General features: G+C 34.2%; 4 protein-coding genes across 6 annotated transcripts in view; 3 read left to right on the top strand and 1 right to left on the bottom strand.

Moving 5' to 3' along the window:
• Nucleotides 1-22366, top strand: part of LOC105336028 (alanine--tRNA ligase, cytoplasmic) — a 609144-nt gene that overhangs the window by 500511 nt on the left and 86267 nt on the right. The gene's annotated exons all lie outside the window — the stretch shown is intronic.
• LOC105336034 (von Willebrand factor D and EGF domain-containing protein) lies at nucleotides 1574-10513 on the top strand. Of its 2 annotated transcripts, XM_011440207.4 has the most exons (16): nucleotides 1574-1729; nucleotides 1972-2213; nucleotides 2967-3053; nucleotides 3144-3536; nucleotides 3634-3783; nucleotides 4177-4383; nucleotides 4469-4674; nucleotides 4765-4821; nucleotides 4915-5134; nucleotides 6552-6701; nucleotides 6874-7057; nucleotides 7395-7582; nucleotides 8753-8998; nucleotides 9205-9232; nucleotides 9531-9618; nucleotides 9705-10513. In XM_011440207.4, the coding sequence occupies exons 1-16, from the start codon at nucleotides 1684-1686 to the stop codon at nucleotides 10057-10059; spliced, it is 2847 nt and encodes a 948-aa protein (XP_011438509.3). In that variant the 5' UTR covers nucleotides 1574-1683; the 3' UTR covers nucleotides 10060-10513. The 2 variants fall into 2 exon arrangements, with proteins under 2 accessions (XP_011438509.3, XP_034299376.2); XM_034443485.2 differs by lacking the exon at nucleotides 1574-1729 and having other exon boundaries at nucleotides 2175-2213; nucleotides 3148-3536.
• Nucleotides 13181-22366, bottom strand: part of LOC105336033 (putative ATP-dependent RNA helicase TDRD12) — a 38370-nt gene continuing 29184 nt past the window's right edge. Inside the window, exons 46-53 of one of the 2 annotated variants that reach the window (XM_011440205.4) lie at nucleotides 20806-20884; nucleotides 18220-18320; nucleotides 17705-17848; nucleotides 17267-17380; nucleotides 16991-17150; nucleotides 15500-15593; nucleotides 14962-15187; nucleotides 13181-14741 (exon numbers count right to left, since the gene is read on the bottom strand). In XM_011440205.4, the coding sequence (XP_011438507.3) occupies nucleotides 15006-15187; nucleotides 15500-15593; nucleotides 16991-17150; nucleotides 17267-17380; nucleotides 17705-17848; nucleotides 18220-18320; nucleotides 20806-20884 (874 nt within the window). In that variant the 3' untranslated portion in view covers nucleotides 13181-14741; nucleotides 14962-15005. Of the gene's footprint in view, nucleotides 14742-14792; nucleotides 15188-15499; nucleotides 15594-16990; nucleotides 17151-17266; nucleotides 17381-17704; nucleotides 17849-18219; nucleotides 18321-20805; nucleotides 20885-22366 lie in introns of those variants that run through there. The other variant, XM_011440206.4, reaches the window with a different exon arrangement.
• Nucleotides 19272-20751, top strand: LOC105336032 (uncharacterized). Its single transcript, XM_011440203.4, has 2 exons — nucleotides 19272-19605; nucleotides 20182-20751. The coding sequence occupies exons 1-2, from the start codon at nucleotides 19524-19526 to the stop codon at nucleotides 20475-20477; spliced, it is 378 nt and encodes a 125-aa protein (XP_011438505.2). The 5' UTR covers nucleotides 19272-19523; the 3' UTR covers nucleotides 20478-20751.

Here is a 22366-nt window from a genome sequence, read left to right as displayed (position 1 = left end):
AGTCATATATATTGTTTGTTTTGCCTTCTCAATAATCTAAAAAGGTTGTAGAAATGTTGATAGCAGCTAGTATGCTTTATATTCGGAGTTGCATTTTATTTATACATGTTGTACATTTTATAGTCATGATTTTTAAACTCGTATTTGAAATAGGTCTTCAAAACATGTTGTGTTATTTTTAATGGTGCAATATAGGAATGTTTTTTATTTTAATTATTTTCAAATGATATTTATTTTTAAAATATATTTTGTCTTTTCCTTCTTTTTTGACAATAAATACTGGATAAAGTGCAATTCACAGATAACCATAATTTCATTTTGTAAAAAAGTTATTTGACTTTGAGTGCCAGTTCATGCATTTCTGGAAGTGCCAACATAAGATTCAATGAAATGTCATACAGATGTTTAAAGAACTATATTGTGTTATTTATTGTATTATAAAACATATTTTAAATCAAAGTACCGAAGAACTGACGGGAGTTGATTTTATCGATGGTTATTTGTTTTAAAATCAATTATATGTTATTTTGCATGACAAGTACCGGTAGTTTCTAATCTGTATTTAAATTACGCACATTTTTATGATATGAATTCATAAAACCCCATATGAATCATGTTAAGTAATATTTAAAAATAGAATAAATTCAATCAAACTATGTATAAGTGATAGAAAAATTTCTGGAAAATTTATGGATCCAAACAATTTTGAACTCTCGTCTCGTCCAACCAAACGCTCGGCTATCGCCGTTAATCCCCAACAAGCAAGAGAGACTCTCTGCTTGTCGGAGATTTACGGAGACAGCCGAGCGTCGAGTTGAACGAGACTATATTGAACTCTGGCGTAAGAATACATACAACTACAAAAAATATCTAAATTGTTCGTACCATTTAAAATCTGACTATTTTCAAGGTATTTATAAATATGTTTTCTTGAAAAAAAAATTATTTCGAATTTATTAATTATTCTCAAGAACTAGTTCTTGTCAGCGGCGATGATTTGTGCTTTGGTTCAAACACTGTTTCACTTTCGGTTTGTCAGAGTAACTGCATAGGAGAGTTGATTAAAATCAACTCCTAGAAATGCTTGAAAACGACTTGCAAATTGCTTGAAAAGTACTTAAAGAATCATGTTTATCAGATTGACATTTAATGCGAAGAAAGTGTAGGATACATGTATATATATGCATGTACATGTATCAAAATTATCCTCTATATTTATAATAACACGTGAAACAGACAATTAGTTGGCATCCAAAAATTCATCATCGTCATCATCATCATCATTTCCCTGATACGACCCAGGAGGAAGGTTTAATAAAATATCTGCATTATAAACATCAGCAATAATTTTAAACATGCTCTAAAGAGAAAAAAAAATGGTCCATTGTATGCCTATGTGTACTAGCATTATTGGTTTAGGGTTTATCAGCAAGACATTTAACCCTCTAAGATCTAGATAAATAATTCATTCAAACTCGTTGTCTCGTCTTAAAAAATTAACATTGAAGCATATCAATGGGCGGCGTTTTAACAATTCCAAACAATGATCTAAGTTTCTTGATAGTAATCGTTATTCTATCAATTTAAATGTATCAGTAGCAAACGTATACTTCAAATAACAATAACACTTCGATATATATGTTACGAAATATATCTTCGTACTTCCTGAATAGATGTTAAACTATGACTGTCCACTGGATTTATATTGTGTTAATTCATGTTGTTTTTGGTGAGTATTGGTCACTATTTATTTGATAGTTTATTCATGAATGTTCCTTTAATTTGTCCTCTAGATTGAGATATAATTAATTTAACTTAAGTATTTAAGAAAAGTTTCCAAGAAATTTTTGCCTATTTCTTGTCAGTCGACCTTACGTTTTTGTATATTGTACATGTACTACTATTAGAACAATAGCATTCAAAAATTGATAACGGTACTCATCTTTTTTGTTTGCTTTACTTAATTCATAGTCAACTCATACAGTGTCCATGTTGAAACCTCTCTGGAACAATCTTCCGACGGTACCATGTTGGAACCAGTTTTCAAATGTGTTGTTGACCATCCGCAAAATGGGGTTATGTATGACGTTCAGTGGTTCATTGGTAATGACTTGATACCTAAAGCTGGGTCATATAATGTAACAAATCAAACTATGAACACCTCTTCTTTGAAGACAGACCACTGGGCCGATAACTACAGCTTGAACTTTAACGTAAGTATAGGGAGTCAGAGGATTAGTTCATTTTAACTTAGGTTTTCAATGGAAGAAAACTAAATACAATGTAGCATGCATCTTTTATGATAACTTGTACTTTTTAACCGGCTTTTCCAACGGATAAATCCGGTTATTAAATTGGTGAAAATGGAGGGCAGGCGGGTGGGCGGGCGGCTGCCAAAGGGTACCCTCATTGTACAGATAACTCCTCCTACAGTTTTCAAGATATGAAGTTGTTCTTTTGAAGATCGATTGTATATATATCAGAGGTGTACATATTACTAGGATTTTGATTTCTGATAATTTATGAAAAAAATACCAGCTTTTGAACTTAGTCATTTTTTGGCAAAATATTGCATATAGGGTACCCTTATTGTACGGATAACTCCTCCTACAGTTTTCAAGATAGAAAGTTGTTCTTTTGCAGATCAATTGCACATATATCAGAGGTGTGCATATTGCTAGGATTTTGATTTCTGACAATTTATGAAAAAATACCAGCTTTTGAACTTAGTCAATTTTAGGCAAAATATTGCATATAGGGTACTCCATTTCACTGTATAGGGTAGGTAGTGTTTTTCAATTAAGGGTTGACATGGATTATTTTCCCGGGGGAGGGGGGGTCTGAAAGATAATTTTGCTTGCCCGGGGGAGGGGGGTTCCGAGGTCCCCGGTTTGCTGTTACATTGACAGCTTTTCACTTGTTTCTTATTGCATGTACAATTTACCAATACTACAAAATTCTTGCAGGTGTCTTGTTCTGTCACTATTAAAAATGCAACATCTGGAAACACTGTTTACAACAACACAAGTTCGCCATATTTTGCAGGCATAACAGTAAGTTCAATCACGCAGGACATCAAATTAAACACTTCATCTTTATTTTTATTGTCTTTGCATTAACATTGCTGTGTTTGTTTGGTGAAGTCAGAATCTTCGGAGATAGTGGTCAAAGAAAGTGAGCAGGTAGAAATTCGTTTGACAAATTCTGTACCTCTGAGTTGTCCTACGTCACTGAACGATTCCATGAAACAAGGGAGCTGCAAGTTGCCAGTGAATATATGGACAACAGCGGAGAAGTATCGGGAGAGGTGCAGAAACGGACTGTTAATGGAAGATCTTCTCATAGACAGCCTGCAATGTGCAGTGACGTTTGAATTCAATGAATCTGGGAATTCCAGCATTGTTTTCAATGTTACTGGTTATACTGATGGGATGATCAATTATCAAAACAGAACAAGTCGTATCCATTTTAACGTGTCTAATTATCACTATGACAGACACGGAATCTGGAGGAATATCAGCATCCCTGAAATAAAGGTATGTCGATTCCAACTCTATTTTGATAATAAAAGATATATTTTTCCTACATTTTTTTTCGTACGAAATAATGTCCAAAAAATCCTGTAAATTGAAGGCGACAGTAGTGGACAGGGATTATCTGGTGGACTGGAAGCTGTGTACGTCATACAACGACCCCCACATGACAACGTTTGATGGCAAGACCTGGGAGAATCACAGACCGGGCGAGTTCGTCATGTACAGACACCAACACCTACCTTATTCTGTAAATGTCCAGTTATAATATTGAAACATACGTACAGTGCATCCTCATTAATTCGGACACAAATATTTCGGACATATCACCTTCTGGACTAAATTCATCATTCATGAGCCAGTTTTGAAATGTACATTTGTAGTAAAACATTCTTCATTATTTTCATCAAGATGTTTCTTATTTATTTGGAACAAAAGTGCACATGTATCTGATGAACAAGGATCCGTTATAAATAGATGGGTAGTTAAACAAGGACGATTTGTTGAATAGCATTATGCAATCTTTTTTAAAATACAATTTAGAATAAAAAGAAATGATCTAAATATTTTTATTTTACATATGAATATCTAAAATTTTAGTGAAGATATTATGTAAACATTTTCGCTCTGGGTTTTTTTTCAGGTCAATGTCTTGTTTTCTTCGTGTGTTGCTGGATACGCAACATGTAATTGCGGGGTTGCTGTCAGAAGCAACCTCAGTCTCTATGTGGTCAGGACATGCGCACAGGTTTCCTCTACACAAACAGAACTCCTTACCTTTCCATATGAAAACCTAACTCTCAACAGAACAACCGATTTGCATGTGTCCAAGTTAGGGCGTCTATATGAGGTAATAAAATATTAACCCAGAAGTTATATCAACTTTTTAAAAAACCTGAAAGATAAAAAAAAAAATAAAAACCGTTAAATTTCAGGCCACATTTCCGACCGGAACCAAGGTTTCGTTTGATTTGTCGTATGATGATACGTGGATAAGTAGTGTCCGGGTCCGCGCCTCAGTTTCTGACATTGATGCTACTGAGGGCTTGTGTGGGCTGATTAATGGAGACCAAAGCGATGATTTCATTCCTAAACAAGAAAACAACTCTACAGACGAACAGACATTTCTTTTGTCTTGGAGGTGAATAAAAGAAATTTTAGATAATTTATAAGCGACAATTCATATGCATTTACCATTTTGATGTTGTATTTTTAATTTCACTATTTACAGGGTGCCCTTGAAATCCAACGAGAGCTTATTTTCTAAACAACCGAAACTATCGCCGAAGTACGTATACAGATTAATATAGATAATCTGAAATGTATATATGTTTTAGAACTCCCTTAGTAGCCTTTTTTTAACCTCATATTTCTCTAAAAGTTTAAATAGGAGGGAGTATGAAATGTACAGTCTATGTACAAGTATACCAAACGACACAAGCTCTGAAGTCGTCCTTAACACTTCCGTACCCAGCATGCTTTGTACTGAGGACAACTCCATAACAACTAATCTGTCCTTGCTGTCGGACAAGACAACAGAGGCGGGGTTTACGGAGGATCTATCATACGATCCAAACTATAGCGAGACGGACACACCCCAGGTAAAACCTTCATCATTTGGAACTACATGTTCGATGTAATCGAACACCTATAAGATATAATCGTTAATATATAGAATATTAGATCTAATCACAAACCTTTAGAACTATATGTATAGTGATATATGTATGATGGTAAACCTTAAGAAGTTCAACTATATGTTTAGTAAAATGTAATGGCAAACCTTTAGAACTACGATGTATATCCACAGTAAGATTAAATCGAAAAGCTTTTATGAACTATACAGGCACGTAGAAAAGTGGGGGGGGGGGGGGGGGGGCGTAGTATATCTATAACTTCAATTTAACTTTAATTTCACTCCTAATTTCCTTATTTTCATATCAATTTTTTACATACTCCCCAAAAAGTGGGGGGGCCGACTCCATGATAATTCAATTTTTCATAAGTAAATTAACGAGGCCGAGTACAGAACGAGTACGCACGCTTTCGCGCAGCGTTTCATTTGTATTGTGACGTCATCTTTTTGCTTTGTTGACGCCATGGCGTGATAGTTTCAACTGCAGATATTCAGCGAAATTTGTTGAAAATAGCTCGTTTGATGCATAAAATTGAAATTATTTTGTGGAATAAACATAAATGTCTCGAAGTATAAGCTTTATATGGGCTCGGGTCGAAAACGTGAAGAAGGTTCAGCAAGCCTAGCCCTCTGTCACGTTTACTTAACCCGCCTAAACATATAGATTAATTCATATATTTCAAGACAGTAACCATATATTTTATATTAATGACCCTTAATATGTGATGTTATTTATTTATTTATTACTTAAATATGTCTGAATGTTTTATAATACTATAAAGATCACCATTTCCGCCTTTGTCAAATAAAAAATAGCCATAATCCGACAAATCTGGGAAATTGGGCATACAAAAAACAACTTTGATAAGACACTTGGAACAAACCAGGAGGTAAAAGGGGTTTTTTATTTGACCATTTGATGCCTTTTAGCAATAAGTTTAATATGTAGAACAGAAAAAGAAATCCCTAGGGCAGAAGTTTTAAAAAAAATGTAAAAAATGTGCAAAATTGATACATTTCAAGCAAAATCCCATAGGGTCCTATGTTAAAAATTAACAAACTTTTAGATGACCCCTTAAACAAACGGTGTGGTAAATGTCTTATTTTTTAATCTTAAAATAATAATTATATCAGTAGAAATTCATGTAAAAAATTGCATTCAAAAATCTAGGGCAGAGCAAATTAGACCCAGCCTCGTTAAAAAAAAATTAGTTGCTGCGCAAAAAAGTGAGGGGGGGGGGGGCAGGCCCCCCAGATGCTACGTGCATGCTATATGTACTATAAGATGTAATCGTGAACCTTTAGAACTACAAATGTAATCGTAAAGCTGTAATCTTAACATGTTAAGGAGGGTGCTACATGAGATTGACTGCATTCACTAGGTGTCTGTCTGGCGGAATGGCTGGACTGAGAGTACTGCACGGACGTTCTGTCAGAACTCCTTTAACACTGACCTCGCAGTCAACGAGTGTCAGACGTTGACAAAAATCGACTCAAGTTCCTACATCGAAAGTTGCATTGCAGATATTAAAGTACGTCAATTTTGGTTATAGAAGTTTTCCAAAAATTCATTTTTGATTTCCTTAACTTGCAATACTTCCTTCGAATATTGAACATGTATTCATTTGAAAATTTTGCCGAAAAATCTATGACATAATTCCTGCACGTGTATAAGGATTTCTTTTTCTCTTTATTACACTTCAGCTGTCAGGAAACACTACATACCTTCAGGACACTATGAATACCTTCAAAGGTGCTTGTTACCAGGAAGTGACGCATGATGAAGTGTATTACGTCAATAGGACAACGGATGGTCGGTTTCTCGCTGACATTATTTTCTCTGTTCTCTGTCCTCGAGATTGTTCAGGAAATGGAAATTGTACAAACGGTAACTTTATGGAAAGAAAGGAGAGAGGGTAATTGCAAGAGTAGCCGAGGCTGTTTATGAAGAGAGCGACAACTGTAATAAATAATTATTTATCATAAGCTCTATTACTAGACGCAAGCTCCATTGATTTGGCTCATTTGAAATAGCAGTTTAGCTTATTTCTTGTATGTGTTTGTCTCTCAAGGTGAATATTTTATGTAAATGTAACCATAATGAATAAAGTATGCATAATGGCATATATTGACAAAAATTTCGTAAAACTTGTCAAGGTACTACTCTGTTCAAAATTTAGAAGAGTACAGTGAAATAAAACAGAAAATATATACATATTTTACAGGTAATTGCGATTGTTTTTCGGGATTCATCGGCAGTGATTGTTCCATCCAACTGTCCTCTCCCCTCGAGGGGTTCCGTCTGCCATTCGACGGTTTATGCGACTCCTCTGCACCAGGATCTTGTCAGACATTTTTTGTCATTGGCTTTTTCCATTCAGATGTCATTTTTGTGAAGTTATCCATTTTTGTCGTAAGTTTATTTATTACATTGCAAAATGTCAACAGATGTTTAAAAAAAAAGTTAAAGGGTCATGGTCACGGTTTTGGTCAACATTTTCCCCGTATTTAATGTTTACAGTGCTCCAGTAAGGCATTTATAATAGTTAACCGAAATCGTTAAGTTATAAGCGAGGAACAGAACTCGCAATAATTTGTTATGTAAATAAAGCTAATGCGATGTTTTTGTTTACATTGGTTCAATATACCGTGAAAATTCTTTTTCAAACTGATTTTTCTATCTACAAATTTGTTCAAAATTTGAGTTTCAGCCACGGAGTAATGAGCCAGATACAGAGCTCACAATCCTTTGTTATATAAACAAAGCTCTGATCATGTTTTTGTTTACATTTTGAATGTTGAAAAGAAATTTTCAGATTTAGAACTAAAATGAAGGTCTCAAACATAAGGAACTGTTTATTGGTGTTCAAAACGAATTAGCAAATAAAAAATTTAGCTTGAAAAAGAATTTTTTTTATAGAAATGCATTATTCAAGCATTGTAAACAGTCAAAATAGAAAAAATTTAAAATTTGACCAAAATCGTGACAATGCCCTTTCAAGGGACTTGATACGATTTGCGCTCAAAATTGTCAAATTTAATTTTTCCAGTTTTGATGTGTAATATGTTTAATATGGGTAGTTTTAATGCTTTGTCGGAATTTAAAAGTAAAAATCAAGATACAAGCAAGTTACAGAGTATGAAATTATTTTTTTTGTAAACAAAGCTAAATCCTGTTATTGTTTACATATGTGCTGTATTGGTATAAGTTTCAGTTAAATGGTGCTTTCTTTTGTTCATGGTGTTATTTATGAACACTTTGAATCAGTTTCTTTTTTGTCAGGGGTCATTTTGTCAAAGAAATAGGAATTCCCTTACTTTACATTATATTTGTAAACAAGTATAAGACTCAAGCTTTGTTTACATAACAATGATATATTTCCTCTGTATTTTGCATGTAACTTGACTTATAACATTCAATTATTTTTCAATTATTTAAAATGCACAAGTAAACTATTTAATAATGGTAATAAAATATAAAATGTTGGTGTCAAATCACGTCTAAGTCCCTTTTAATAAGCCTACATCTAAGTTAACCAAGCACACCTCTGTAAATTTATTAAAAATAAAATTTTTACTCTAGATTTTTACCAACAACTCGGTCATCAACACCTTAGAGTCTTTCACCCATGCTACATATCATCACTACAATCTGATAGCCCTGGACATTTCTTTGGACAGTCTGGGGAATAATACCGGGGCTGCGATTGGCTGTTACGTCACTCTGAGTTATGACGGATCGACCTATGGAGATCCCCAAATTTTGTTGATATATGACAAAAACATGTATGATTGCAACAGAGAAACTCTTGAATGTACTTCAAAAGCGGTATGTTGATTATAGTTTAGTTCGATTTAAGAAGATACCTTCTCCCTTAGGGGGTGAAACGAAATGTTACAATATTTAAGTTATTGTAAAGTTCTGAAAATTTCAACTTAAAGTATTGAATACGAAATTAGAATAAATGTATAGACAGCTTAAAATACAAATATAAGCCATTTTGAAGAGTCTAAAATCCATACTTGTTGTTGTAGCAAGAAGAAAAAGAGCCGAGTGACTCTGGTAATTTGCAAATAAAATTCATTTTACTGATATTAAATAATTACATGTATATAGATAATCGAGATAGCTTTGCTAGTATTCACAAAATATTTTACTTATTCATTATATATAGCATATGCAATCTGTAACGCTTACAATAAATTATTTTACAAACTTCAAATTCTGTAATTTTGTCCCATCAATACATGTTATTCTTTTTTACTAAAATAAACTCAGGATGGTTAGACGAAGTGCAGAATGATGGCGATAAAGAAGAAATAAATATCTGTATATAGCGCTTTGTTCTTTCCCTTTTCAGATAATCTAGTTTTGATAGCAATATTGGTAACGGTTATGTCTGTTCTCTCTGCAATAACAGCCTTCCTAATTTTGAAAAAATACAAAAGGTATAGTATAATCGCGCTGAATTTAATAGGAAATTGGTTGTATTTATTTTGTGGGATGACTTTTGGAATAAATCTTTTCCTGACAGTCTCCCGTGTTTTGTCAAAAAATCGATGATAACAAGCCCTCCTCCGCGACAACATTCCATCATACCCCACAGTAAAACGAAAAAGAATAAGATGCCAGAAATGGACGACTCCATTATCTCAAGTCACCCACCTATGCAGCATAATATGGGTCAGGACCGGAGGCGGAAGCCGTCGATCAGTTTCCTGTCCAGTGATGTGTATCCACAGAGCCCCCCGACCAGTCATTTACAGCACAACACGAGGCCACACAGAATCCCCCCTCTGTTACCCCCTCTGGAACCGTGCATTATTTCCCAGCTACCAAGGCGTCAGGAACTCAATTCAAACAAACGCTTTTCACCATACAAATCTTGAAGATTTGTGCATTGACTATATGTTTTGATTATTACTAGTATTCTTTGGGGTTATCAATAAAGCAGTGATTGTATCTTAGGGGATGCGGATGGATCTGGATGCGAAATGAACCTCGCCTGTCTGACTTTGTTTCTCGTCGGTGCAATGACAATATTTCCGATACATTTCTTTGTCAAAAGTTATTGAGATTGCCTATATTTTCATATCTCATGTCTTTCTTTGAATTCATAAAGGATTTTGGAAGTTACTTTGCATAAAATAGCGATCGCGATGTTACTTGGATGTAAGAGCCATTTCACATAATTAAGACATTTGTGATTTTACCGAAGATTATCTATTAATCTTTGTCAATTTTAACCGAATATATCAAAAAACTTTTGAAGTACTTAAATATTCTACATTTCTATAAAGTCCACGTTATTATTGTTTGTCTAATAAAGCTGATTTGATTAGATTTTTTGGTTATTGTTTCTCAGTTGAGCAAAAAAGGAAATTAAAGCTGTCGGCTGCCTTCACAAACTGTGAAAAAACTGTCAAAATGATTTCTTCAAATATAATATGTAAATTCAATTATATTTTTGTTTTATGTTTATTTTACTTAGATTTGTTTTGATACACATTTTGTTTGTTTTGCCTCCTGAATGAACTGAATATAATGTAGAACTGTTTATAACAGTTAGGTGGCAACATACTTTGTAAAAGTTACGCACTTTGTGTAAATATTTTTTTCAAAGTTCGTTAAGAAGGTACATCAATATTATTTATTATCGACACTCTACACATTTTACAAAAAAATGATATGTGTAAAACAGGAAGAATGTCGCCGCGTTTTCTTTTCATCCCTTTCGCCCTCGTTGACAGTGGACGAATTTAAGACTGGGCGAACTCCAATGTCTCAATTTAATTAAAGCTCTTTTAGCCCAACTGTATTTGGGCGAAGCCATTTGCAAGTGTATAATGGCGAAAATGAACCAGTATACAGTATTCAGCAAACTGAAGTAAACGTAAAAGAACGAAAAGGGAGATTTAGGCTTTGCTGTAAATTATGTACAGTGGTATTTTAAAAAAAGGGAGCTGACCGAACAGTAATTTTTCCCATGGTAGATAAATACCGTTAATGTCATAACACATTCACCATCGTCTGCAATTCAAGCCAAAATAATCACTTCGTTGTCTTTATTCAAAAGACAAAAATATATCTGTACGCATGATAACTTTTATTGTTTGAAATGCATTTTTTTCGTATGATATGTTTAATTTTGTTTAATACTCACTTTTATCATCACAAATTACTCACTGTGGTCGATTGTGCAGTGACAGCGAAGACTCCATAAACGTGGCGTCTATAAACAACACTTGTTACTTTCTTGGACTTCCTATCCAACATGTAGTAAGGGCGAGGTTTAGAGTACAGAGTATCCAATAATATCTGATACCATTTAATCTTTAAATAACTTCTGATGAAATTAATTTTACAGAAAATGAAAGACATTTCCATAACTGTATATGATGTAAATTTTCAGTCAACAAATTTCACGAACATTCTTAAGTTTTTCACAAATTGGGCATTGATTTTAAAAACACAACAAAAAAGAGAGCGCGTCAAAATGACGTCCCTCCATCAATGACAACGTCAATAGGATGAGTAAAATTCCTCGCAACGACCACTGTACGGATCCGGTTTTCAAAAATCGTCTCACTATATAGAGAAAATTTTGTCTGTTGAGTTGTTTTTTCTCCAGGGTATTCTTATTTTATAATTTGTACAACCATATATGGAGTCTGTGTTTGAAAATACACCTTTAAAACAGAAGATGCCTGTTCTCTTGTCAGATTCATCTTGAAATAAATTCAATGCAACCAAAGAAATATGATGCAATTCTGTGACATCGTAATTCTATAAAAAGCACGTTTTTCTCCCAGACGTTTTTGTGGGAAAATATTAAACAATTTTACTTTTTTGGAGTCACAATTTATATGTTTTAGTCAAACATTACAAAATTTATATGAATTTTAAATGGTATCAGATATTCTGGGACACCCTGTATGATGCAGACGATAAGCATCCTGCATGAACGGGACGTGTTCGATGTGCACGTGAAATAAGGTAGCACAAGCAGTGCAAAATAATGCGGATTCCTTGGATATTCTTCCAAAAAATACAGTTGAATTTTATTGATTGTTGCTTCTATTATTTCCTTTTTTATTCAAAAAATATTTATACAGTGTAGTCCATGCATGAAAAAGTACATGCAACCTGAATGCCTCGACTGGAAAGCAACCAACAGTAAGTAACTTTCTCGACCCGTATAAATACTCCAGTGATAGTTGAGGAGCTATCGAAACTAATATGGCAACCAAATAATTTTATTAATTTACGTCAGCTTTAACGTTTGAAGGTTTATTATCACCAAACTGTTCAGCCATTATAACCATGCCTTTTTAAGGTACTTCACTACACCAAGACATACTTTTTAAGACACAAGATTGCAATTTAAATGTTTTGTTAAACTGTTTATATCGTTCGATTGGGTTGTATATCGTGATTCGTCGTAGCTCAGTGGTTAAAGTATTGGGCTTCTGAACCGCAGATCATGAGTTCGAATTGGCCTGGAGCTTTTGTTAATGTTTACTGAATTAAATTTTCGAAAATGTAATTTTTCATCGAAAGGTGCACATTTTTTACCTATTTGACTTAAATACTTCTTATCCATTATGATATCTATCATAATCAAGTAATACTCTGCTGATTTGAGAAAATATTTCAAGGTGTAGCGAGCCACCGTAAGACAAGGGTATGTTATGCTACCTCGGATATTTGAAGTTCCAACACTTTGGACCTGGCTTTGTGCATGCTCGTCGTCCAATGATACGGCCCGGAGTCCGCATTACTCTCTCCTATCCTTAGCTAATTGATCACATCAAGAACCCATTTTGAATAATGTGCATTAAAAATGAACTCAACTGCGATCGAATTATCAACCTCAACCTTCAACAAAGCTTACATCGCACTAGTTTTCTCAAACAACTACGACAGGAATCGAGATGATGGTCTACTGTACATTTTAACCGTAGTGTGGGACAATGATGCTTAGGGTATTCAAAAAATAACAAAATCAAATGTTGATGTTAAAATTTAATATACATTCTGTATATCGTATAATAAACAGTTGTAACTACAAAAGTATAAACAGTTCAAAAGTAAAAAAATATATATCATTTGCCATTAAAACAAGAGGCGCGTGGGCTTTAACGGTCACCTGAGTATAATAAAGCCATTTTTAGGTCAGACGACACGTTCCTGCCAAAAGCGTATAGGTTCTAGAGAACGTGAGTTCAAAGCCCCGCCCCGGCGGAGATATTGTTCTAATATAGTAAATTTCGCTGTGCTGTAGATGTATTTATTTTTACATGTATATCAGCAATTCAAGTGTATTTTCAAGAAGATTGTATAGGATATTGCATACTCTAGTATTTTGCAGAAATGCCTGGTAAGGTACCCTAATTTTTGGCAAGAAAGCTTGTCAAAGTAGTAGTAAACCATTAACAAATTCCTGGAAAAAGTTATCTGAAATTGAGGAATGTGTCTTCTAACCTTAAACAAGAGGCCCGGGAGACACATCACTCACCTGAGCAACAATAGCCATAACTCTGATTAAATCAACATAACAGTATCAAAATCAAAATATCTTGACAACTAAGTACAGTAGATCTGGCTCAAAAAGTTTCAAAAAAATTCTGCCGATTTTTATCTACATACTTTTATGGTAAATACCCAGCCCCTTTTGTTGTTTTAGCATTTGTAAGAAAGTTTTTCTCTATTCCTATATAAAAATCACCCCCCCCCCCCACTTTGTGGCCCCACTTTTCTCTAGGGAATCATGATTTTATAAAACTTTAATCTGCAAAACCTGTGCTTTCACACATGTTTCTGCTTTATGGACTGAATGCTTTTCCAGAAGATTTTTCTCTATGTCAAAAATTTAACACCCCCCCCCCCCCATATGTGGCCCCATCATGATTTGAACAAACTTGAATCTACACTACCTGATAATGCTTACAACCAAGTTTAAGCTTTTTGGGCAAATGGTTTTTGAGAAGATTTTTAAAGATTTTCTCAATATATTCCTAGGCAAAAATTTGACCCCGCATTGTGGCCCCACCAAACCCCTGCCCCTTGGGCCATGATTTGTACAGATTTTTACTAACTCAACATCTTATTTAGTCTGCTATATGCCAAGAAATAAAGAAGAGAATTTCAAAAATCTGAATCAATTTTCCCAGTTCTTCCAATTATTTATGGCCATGATGTTAAGAATCATTAATTTTTCAATTTTTGTTGGTTAAGACTGGCCTCGTATTTTATGAGAATAACCTAAAATACTCATAAGTTTGCGACAGATGAACGACAACCGACAGACAAAAAGGCATAGCAATAGGTCACCTGAGTGACTCAGGTAACCCGAAAACTATCTTTAAAAATCAGATCATTCTTCATGATTTACATATTCAATAAAACAAGGCTACTTGGCCAAAAGATTGTCAGAAAACTTGAAACAATAAAGTATTTCAAATAACAAATAAGAGTTTTTAACCACATAAATGCTTATAAATTCTGTTCTGTTTGTTTATCAGCTGTTACTGATATTAATTTCCCTGCGTTTCGTGGTATGCTGTTTGTCCTATAACAATGGTTAACAAGTATTGATGATGTGATGCATGTAAGCAATATATATCAAACTATATATTAATGGACAATTGTGAAAGTTCAACAATAAGCATGTAATTGACAATCTAATTAGTCTTCTAAATTGAACACATTAGTATGAGCAGACCAAGAAATCTGCCAAAATTTTTACCCTTTACACTGATAAACATGTGGAAGCCTTTAATTTTGCTTACTGCATCTCTAAAATACTGGCACGATAAGTCGATCACAGCTAACATCATGACATCATTCCAAACACATCATAAGGGTCATAGTCATCCACTAGTGATGTCCTGAAGCCCATCGCTGCCTCTTCACTATCTTCCTCCTCTTCACTCTCTTCTTCACTCTCTTGGTATTTAACATCTACAGCTGCCCCTTTAGGCTTCTTCATGTCTTTAGGGAATTTCTTTATTTTTTCTGTTTATGTGAAAATGTGATTTAACCAAGTTGAACCAAGTTTCCAAAGGTTATAAAATACTAATATATTAACAAAAACTATTGTTACAAAATTTGAGAAAATGGGGTAAATGTCTGACTTTCTTTATAGGTGTCAGTCATTTTTGCTATTTAAAAAGATTCTACTGGCAAATAATGCTAGATATAAAGTTTGCATATTGTATTTTTGTGATGTGAAAGTGGTCATGAAAAAAGCAAAGGTTATATCAAGGTGAAAATAAATTATGTTTCTTTATTCTTCTTATTTAACGTTACACTGCTGTCTGCCCTTACTTTTCTTTAGAACAAATGGATTGTCTTCATCTGAGACATCTTCCTCTGATGAGCTGCCAGCAAACTTGTCATAGTTTATTCTGATATTGGGAAACTAAAACAACAGAAAAACATCCAAATGAATTAAGTGCAACGATAAGAAACTGAAATTGTGTGAAAATATACTGACTACATGTATATATGTAAAATGCATGTACTACTCAACTACAATTAAGGCGAGAGAAATTTAATTTTTAGTTTTACGGATCCGCCGACCCAATTTTTTCGATTTTGTAAAAAAAAAAAATAATGAAAAAAAATTCGTATCTTCGGAAATGTTTCCGGAATTTTCAAGTTTGACTGATCTTGGTTTTAAAATTACTTTATTTTATTTGAAATCTGCAAAACGTTTGACAAAGGGAGCTTTTAAAATCAAGTGTAAGCGTCTCTATAACATTGAGTATTTAAGATGGAGATCAGCCATGCATGGTTTGGCTTAAAAGTTTTTATGAAAAGCAAAGAAAATGTTATCCTGAACAAGTTTAGTAAGGTTGATATCAATGATCTTGAAACAAACACAAAGTACACAGTGGATAGTGGACAAATTAAACTTAATATTATAAGTTCAAGCAAATAATATGTAATTTTGATTAATAAAAGGTTGCCCATTTTTTTTTTTTTCCTCCTCCGACCCAAATATTTTACAACAAAATCCGTAAAACTAAAAATTAAATTTCTCTCGCCTAAATACAGTAATATTTATATACATATAAAAATTTAAATGATTGGGTGATAGATAATCTGCTCTTTCTCAAACAAAACTTATTTGGATGTCATTGATACATTAAGATCATTTGGCCTAAAAAAAACAAGATATCTGTGAGCCGATGCTCACTAGTGATACCCCTGCTCCGATGTGAATATCAAAATAAGCAAATTCGACATTTAACAGTAAGTTGGCATCCGATTTGGTACAAAAATATATCCCACAATATGGCATGCCTTAACAAATAGTGTGTTAAAATTTCAAGCATCTGCAATAAATAGTTGCTGAGAAATCTTCTATGGAAATTTGTTTGAAAATTTAGGCTAAAAATGCTGAGAAATCTTCCACGGAAATTTGTTTATAAATTTAGGCTAAAAATAAATAAAGTAGTCATTTCATATGAAGTTGACATCCAATTGGTACAAAAATATATACCACAATATGGCATGCCTAAACAAATAGTGTTTTAAAATTTCAAGCATCTGCAATAAACAGTTGCTGAGAAAAATATGACAGAAATTTTTGTTACGGACGGACAGACAGACAGAAGGACAGACAGACACACAAGGGTAAAACAGTATCCTTCGGAGTGGGGGTATATATATGCTTTGACATTTCCTATATACTGAAACTTGTGACCAATGCAGGCCATGTAAAATTTCATTTCTTAATTAAATGACATTCTGATTCAAAAATGCATACATTGGTTCATATAATAAACAGAATGTCAGTACATGTACACGTACCTTTGTCTTCTCTTTGAGGAGGCGTGGCCAAGTCCCTGGCTCCTCTTTCTTCAACTTGACTTGAACCTCTGACCGATTAACCGACACATAACAACCACTTGGGACAATTTTACTATATAGTTCATACATTGCCTCGTATAAAGTATCTTCCACAACAGTTCTATAAAACATATACAAAAAAATTCAAAGAAATGCAGTAAGAAATCATTATAAATAAGACATTCAATATTTTTGTAATAGCTGTAAAATCAATTGACATCTTCATATCTTCCTTACCTGAACATGAAACTGTTAGGAGTGAGTTTTACAGGAGCGTCTCTTGCTCGCGGCACTTGAATCTCCAGGATGACATTGCGTTTGTTCTGGATCCAATTTATGTTTGGAACCAACCTATGAAATGGTCAACAAACATCTATCTTTGTCAAATGAGTTGAACAAGAAAAAGAATACAAGACCTTTTTAAACCCATTTTATAAAATGAAGACCCTTTCTTTTTATCAGTGTTTCTCATCAACCATAATTCACAAATAATGAAAACTACTTCTTCTATAATGAAAACCCTTTCCTGTATGCATGTGTTACCATGCACTGATATCGATGATATTACAATGTTTGATTTTGTAGGCAGGTACAGGTTTCACTATCACCCCCTCCCAGTCTAGTGATAGTGACTTCACCAATAATCCCCCTCCCAGTCTAGTGGTGGTGACCTACCTTTGGTGCGGGGCCCCTGACCTGCGTGGGTGGATGGGCTGGTTGTTGAGGGCCCGGGAGATGGGGACCTGCACCACCAGGTGGTTCATCAGCCACTCACATCTCCTGCACGTCTCCACACTCAACCTCTCTTGCTTAATGGCCCTAACACACAAAATGTCATGTTCATTTTCAATCATCCAACAATAAAACCATACAAATACAGTTTTTTATGTATATGTGCTTCAAGACTTTGGTGTAAATCATGACCTTGTTTGTCAATTATTGGATTAATTAAATAACTTTTTTGACATTTAAAAATCGTTGCAATAAATCCTTAAGTTTGATACAATGTCCTTTGAGGATTAAAAATAAACCTTGAATTATTGCATCAAGTAAAATAAAATGATATGCATACATTTAAAAAAAAATAAAACTTCTTGGTTTTTTTTTCTATTTTGGTTTTTTTTCCTGCAGGATGGAGGTGTTGAGGGGGGGGGGGGGGGGGGGGGGGGGGGTTAAGAACCATAACCTACCTTTTCAGAATAACCACAACTCCTTGTTCCAGCAGGAATGTCTTCTTCTTTCGGTTCTCCTTGCATAAATTTTCACAGTATCGCACTCCACTTGCAATGCACTAAAAAAAAGTCCACCAATTAAGTAAGAAAAACACCACAATTTGATGCAGTGGTATAAAAAAAATTTCAATTAACACTCCTAAATATGTTAGGTTAGGGAGAACTGGTTAAATGTAAGTAAATTAGTGCCCTGGAAAAACCACCTTCCATGATCTTCACCAGTAAGTATCCCAATCAACCTCAACTCTATATCCTAAGCTAGTTCAACTTTTTTTTAATATAATTATGATACTGGTTTGCGACTACTTCTCGCCAGTGCATTGTTACATCATTTCTTGTATATAATTTTATGTGTTTTAAACTGCATAGGTGAAAATGGTACTCAGCTAGAACATGCATGGTTGCATGCCAGTATAATTTCATACTTTTAAGGTTACTAGAACTTTCATTACATCAAATATTTAATTGAAATCAATATAAATAAATTCAATTATTTCAGAAATCAAATACATGCAGCTTAAAAATAATAGTCAGATGTCAAGAAATTCAATTACTGTCATTTGGTCTGAATATTCTTAATTTTTATTTCTAACCATAGTGTGAAAATTAATTTATTGCACTTTCAGAGCCCCTTGAATACCTGCAACAGCCCTAATTGAACAGAGCTGGAAATGGGGCAGACAAACAATACACAGTTGTCTCCACGCTCAAAACAAAGCCTAGCACTCCCCCAAGACAATGGATGTTGCTTCACCTGTTAACCTGGCCCTTTGTTTACCTGTTGATCCCCGACTGTGTGATTACAGCACTCAACAGGTGAACAAACATCTTACCTGTAAATCCCACACAAATGACCCCTATTCTAAGAAACTCAATGTGGTGATAATTGCAGTAATTAACTTCAGGAGGTAAATAGCCCCTATACAAAGCCTATCAAAATTGCTATTTATTTTGAGTGCTTTTATACAAATCCCAAAAACAATTCTGATTTCTTCTTTTGTCATATCTTCACATGGGTCCTTCACATGGAATAAATAACTCCATTTATTACTCCCCCTTTACCCTGAATTTAAATTAAGTCCCTTGGATTAGATCTCTATCAGTGCAGTATTTTAACTCTTAAGCAGTGCTTGGAAGTGAGTGAAGCCGGGTTCAGGACTACTTATAATGGAACACACTTCAGGATGGCTCAGTCTTGGTCCCAACCCTGAGGTGAACACACTACCCTACCCTCAGACAAACTGGAACTCTCCCACACACACATGGACACAATGGAGAATGCCAAACAACTGAAGGCCTTGCTGTGTATCCATGATGAGGCAATCAGCAGAATTCAACATTTAGGTAGGAAACGTCTAATACATGTATTTTTGAAAGAATACAGAACTTAATTTCATGGTAGGCTTAAAAGTCAGGGAAAATTAATTAGATCTTTGTAAATAATATAAGGAACTTTGTGGCTTTCTTAAAGAACTATTTGTATAAAGCAAAACCTGTTGAAAAGTCTGTATAATTCGATATCAACATATCTCTCTTTGAGAGTATAAAGATTTTGTAAGGAAGTTTTATAATTGAAGCAAACTGTCCTGAATCAAAGGCAAGGACAAAGCATATTTAAGAATTAGATGAATTTTTTTTTAAATCAAGACTTGTAAATTTGGAATGTGTGTTACACAAAAAGGATAAGTTTTTCCAAAAAATTATTTGATGAATTGTCAACCAATTCCCTTGTATGAAAACTGAAGCTATCAGAACCAATACTTTTAACTTTTATTATCATATTTTGCATGTAAACGCTGGTAAAATGAAGTGGATATAACTTCTAGTTGAAATAGGTTGCATGACTTTTATTAGTGACCTGTAGGTTATTCTGGTTGAGGACATATAATTCATATGGCAACCTTTTTCTGTTTAATTCAGAAAGCATTCAAAAGGAACTTGACCAGAGATTGTTCCAGGCCTCAGTGACTGGGCAGAATGAATTTCAGCGCCAATACCTACTGCGACTCTCAGTGATTGAGGGATACCAGTACATGGTCAAGTGTTACAGGAGGAAGGTCTGGTCCAGGGTTCTGGAGTTGTCTAACCTGATCCTCCAGACTTCCCCTGGGGAGGGAGTGACCGTTCTCCCAGAGTCCCCTACCAGAAGACTGGTCATTGATAGAATGGCCCAACCAGAGACTGAGAACTTCTGTCAGATGTACAGAAGTCAGTGAATAATCGCAGGAACCCAAGCATTACAGGCCATTAACTGTGATATGGAGTTGTTTGACACTTGCTTGAAAATGCATAAGGCTGTGCTAATGTAAAATTGTGCTTAACTTTCTGAACAAAAAATCCATGGGACATAGAACTTACTATGAAAGCAAAAATCTAAAGACCTTTACTCAATGATCCACCATGTTAATATAGTGATTAGAAATATAAAACTTTAAACACTGTGATTTATACAACACAACGTGCCAAATAAATTTTGTTCCAGAAAAAGATTTCTCTTGAGTTATTTTGTAACTATGGTCATATTAGAGTACACTGTGAACTCACCACATCATCTTTGAAGAACGAATCCATCTTGGAAACAACAACTTTGGCAAGTTTTTCATTGTGAAGTGGTTCTTGTTTTCTTTAGGAAGAAAAAAATGTGTTCTGGGTATACTGAAGTGTTAACATACATGCATCTTTAATAAACAATCTGAAGGGTCATTTAATCTAACTCAAGACCGTTTAATAAACATAATTTTCAAATACAATAATGTTCACAATTTCATAGATATCATTTCCTATGTCACTAAAAAGATTGTTCCTCCATCATAATCAGTTAAGCATTGAAAACATTTTCTGTATCACATCACATCCTAATTGTGAAGTAAAATATTTTACATGTTAAAGCTGAACACCGCTCGTAAATAGGCACCGTCACACAGATACCTGGTATATAAACCCTTCGATTTCGTTACACCCGATTGCACACCTGAACCTCGTGGCCGACATGTAGTATTCCTTTTGTGGTCTTTAGATTTTATGCATTTTTTTCTTATCTTCATTTTCTGTTCGTAAATAATGCATTGACCAATTTATTTGATGTTAGTATTCTCCTGGCTCCAAAAAGGTCCGTAACATTTGATAATTTCATCGCGACCGAGTAACACGGCGAGACAAAATGTACGTCCACACAGGTGAGACTTCTACAGCAAAGTATTTTGAACTGTTTAGAGGTCTGTCCCTTATATAAGGGTTGTAAGGACAGCAGTGATTAAAGAGAAATATGGCGGACAGTGCCTATTTACGAGCGGTGTTCAGCTTTAAGAATTGAAACATATATTTATATTCATTTACAGGTAGAATATGAATGTTTCAGTATCAGACAAGATTTGCCATTACATGTACATGTACTACTTTACTGCACAGATTTTAAAGACTTGTGGTGTTAAAATGAGTGGTAAGTGAATTTTAAAGCAACTGTTTTATTGTCCTAAGAGTTTGGCCAATTTGACCTATAAAAGTTTAGATGACATCTTCTATTAGAGTCATTAATTAAATGTACCATTATATTACAGTTTCTCTTCTCCAAAGTACATACTGTATTTTCCCGACGAATGTCGATGCAGACGACTAGTCGAATTGCTCATTTTTAGCAAAAATTTTAACAAAATCCTACGATACGTCGATTCAGACGATACGTCTATCTTATCACTTCAAAATGGCGTATAAAAATGCAGTAACATTATCAGTGAATGATGCCATGATGTCCCCAATATTGCTACCAAAAATTATTAATGATTAAAAATTAAACAATTACACTTTGTACTTTATGCATCATATTTTCAAATACCGGCAACATTTACAAAGTTGCCTGCATTGTAAACAATTCCAGATATCGCGTGATGTGCAAAACAGCATTTGACAGCATTTTTTAATAACTGTTATTATTATGTATTCTAGTGTTAACAGATGGGTGAAAATGATAATTATTAAAGATGAACAATGAATTCAACAACATAATTTTCAAGCACACAGCCAACTCAAGATGATTAAAACCAAGATTTTTAATAATATTTTTAACAATTTTCTGACCTCAAGCCTTAGACAAGTCGATCAAGACGAT

Source organism: Magallana gigas, chromosome 3 (assembly GCF_963853765.1).
Source record: "Magallana gigas chromosome 3, xbMagGiga1.1, whole genome shotgun sequence".
Classification (NCBI taxonomy): Eukaryota; Metazoa; Mollusca; class Bivalvia; order Ostreida; family Ostreidae; genus Magallana; species Magallana gigas.
This window is presented reverse-complemented; position numbering and strand designations above follow the sequence as displayed.

What these genes read in the sequence shown, in the direction of transcription:
- LOC105336032 (XM_011440203.4), top strand. Translation starts at nt 19,524, where the DNA reads ATGGACACAATGGAGAATGCCAAACAACTGAAGGCCTTGCTGTGTATC. An exon ending in CAGCAGAATTCAACATTTAG is followed by an intron (nt 19,606 to 20,181) that starts GTAGGAAACGTC and finishes TGTTTAATTCAG; the next exon opens with AAAGCATTCAAAAGGAACTT.
- LOC105336034 (XM_011440207.4), top strand. Translation starts at nt 1,684, where the DNA reads ATGACTGTCCACTGGATTTATATTGTGTTAATTCATGTTGTTTTTG. An exon ending in AGTTAGGGCGTCTATATGAG is followed by an intron (nt 4,384 to 4,468) that starts GTAATAAAATAT and finishes GTTAAATTTCAG; the next exon opens with GCCACATTTCCGACCGGAAC. An exon ending in ACATTTCTTTTGTCTTGGAG is followed by an intron (nt 4,675 to 4,764) that starts GTGAATAAAAGA and finishes CACTATTTACAG; the next exon opens with GGTGCCCTTGAAATCCAACG.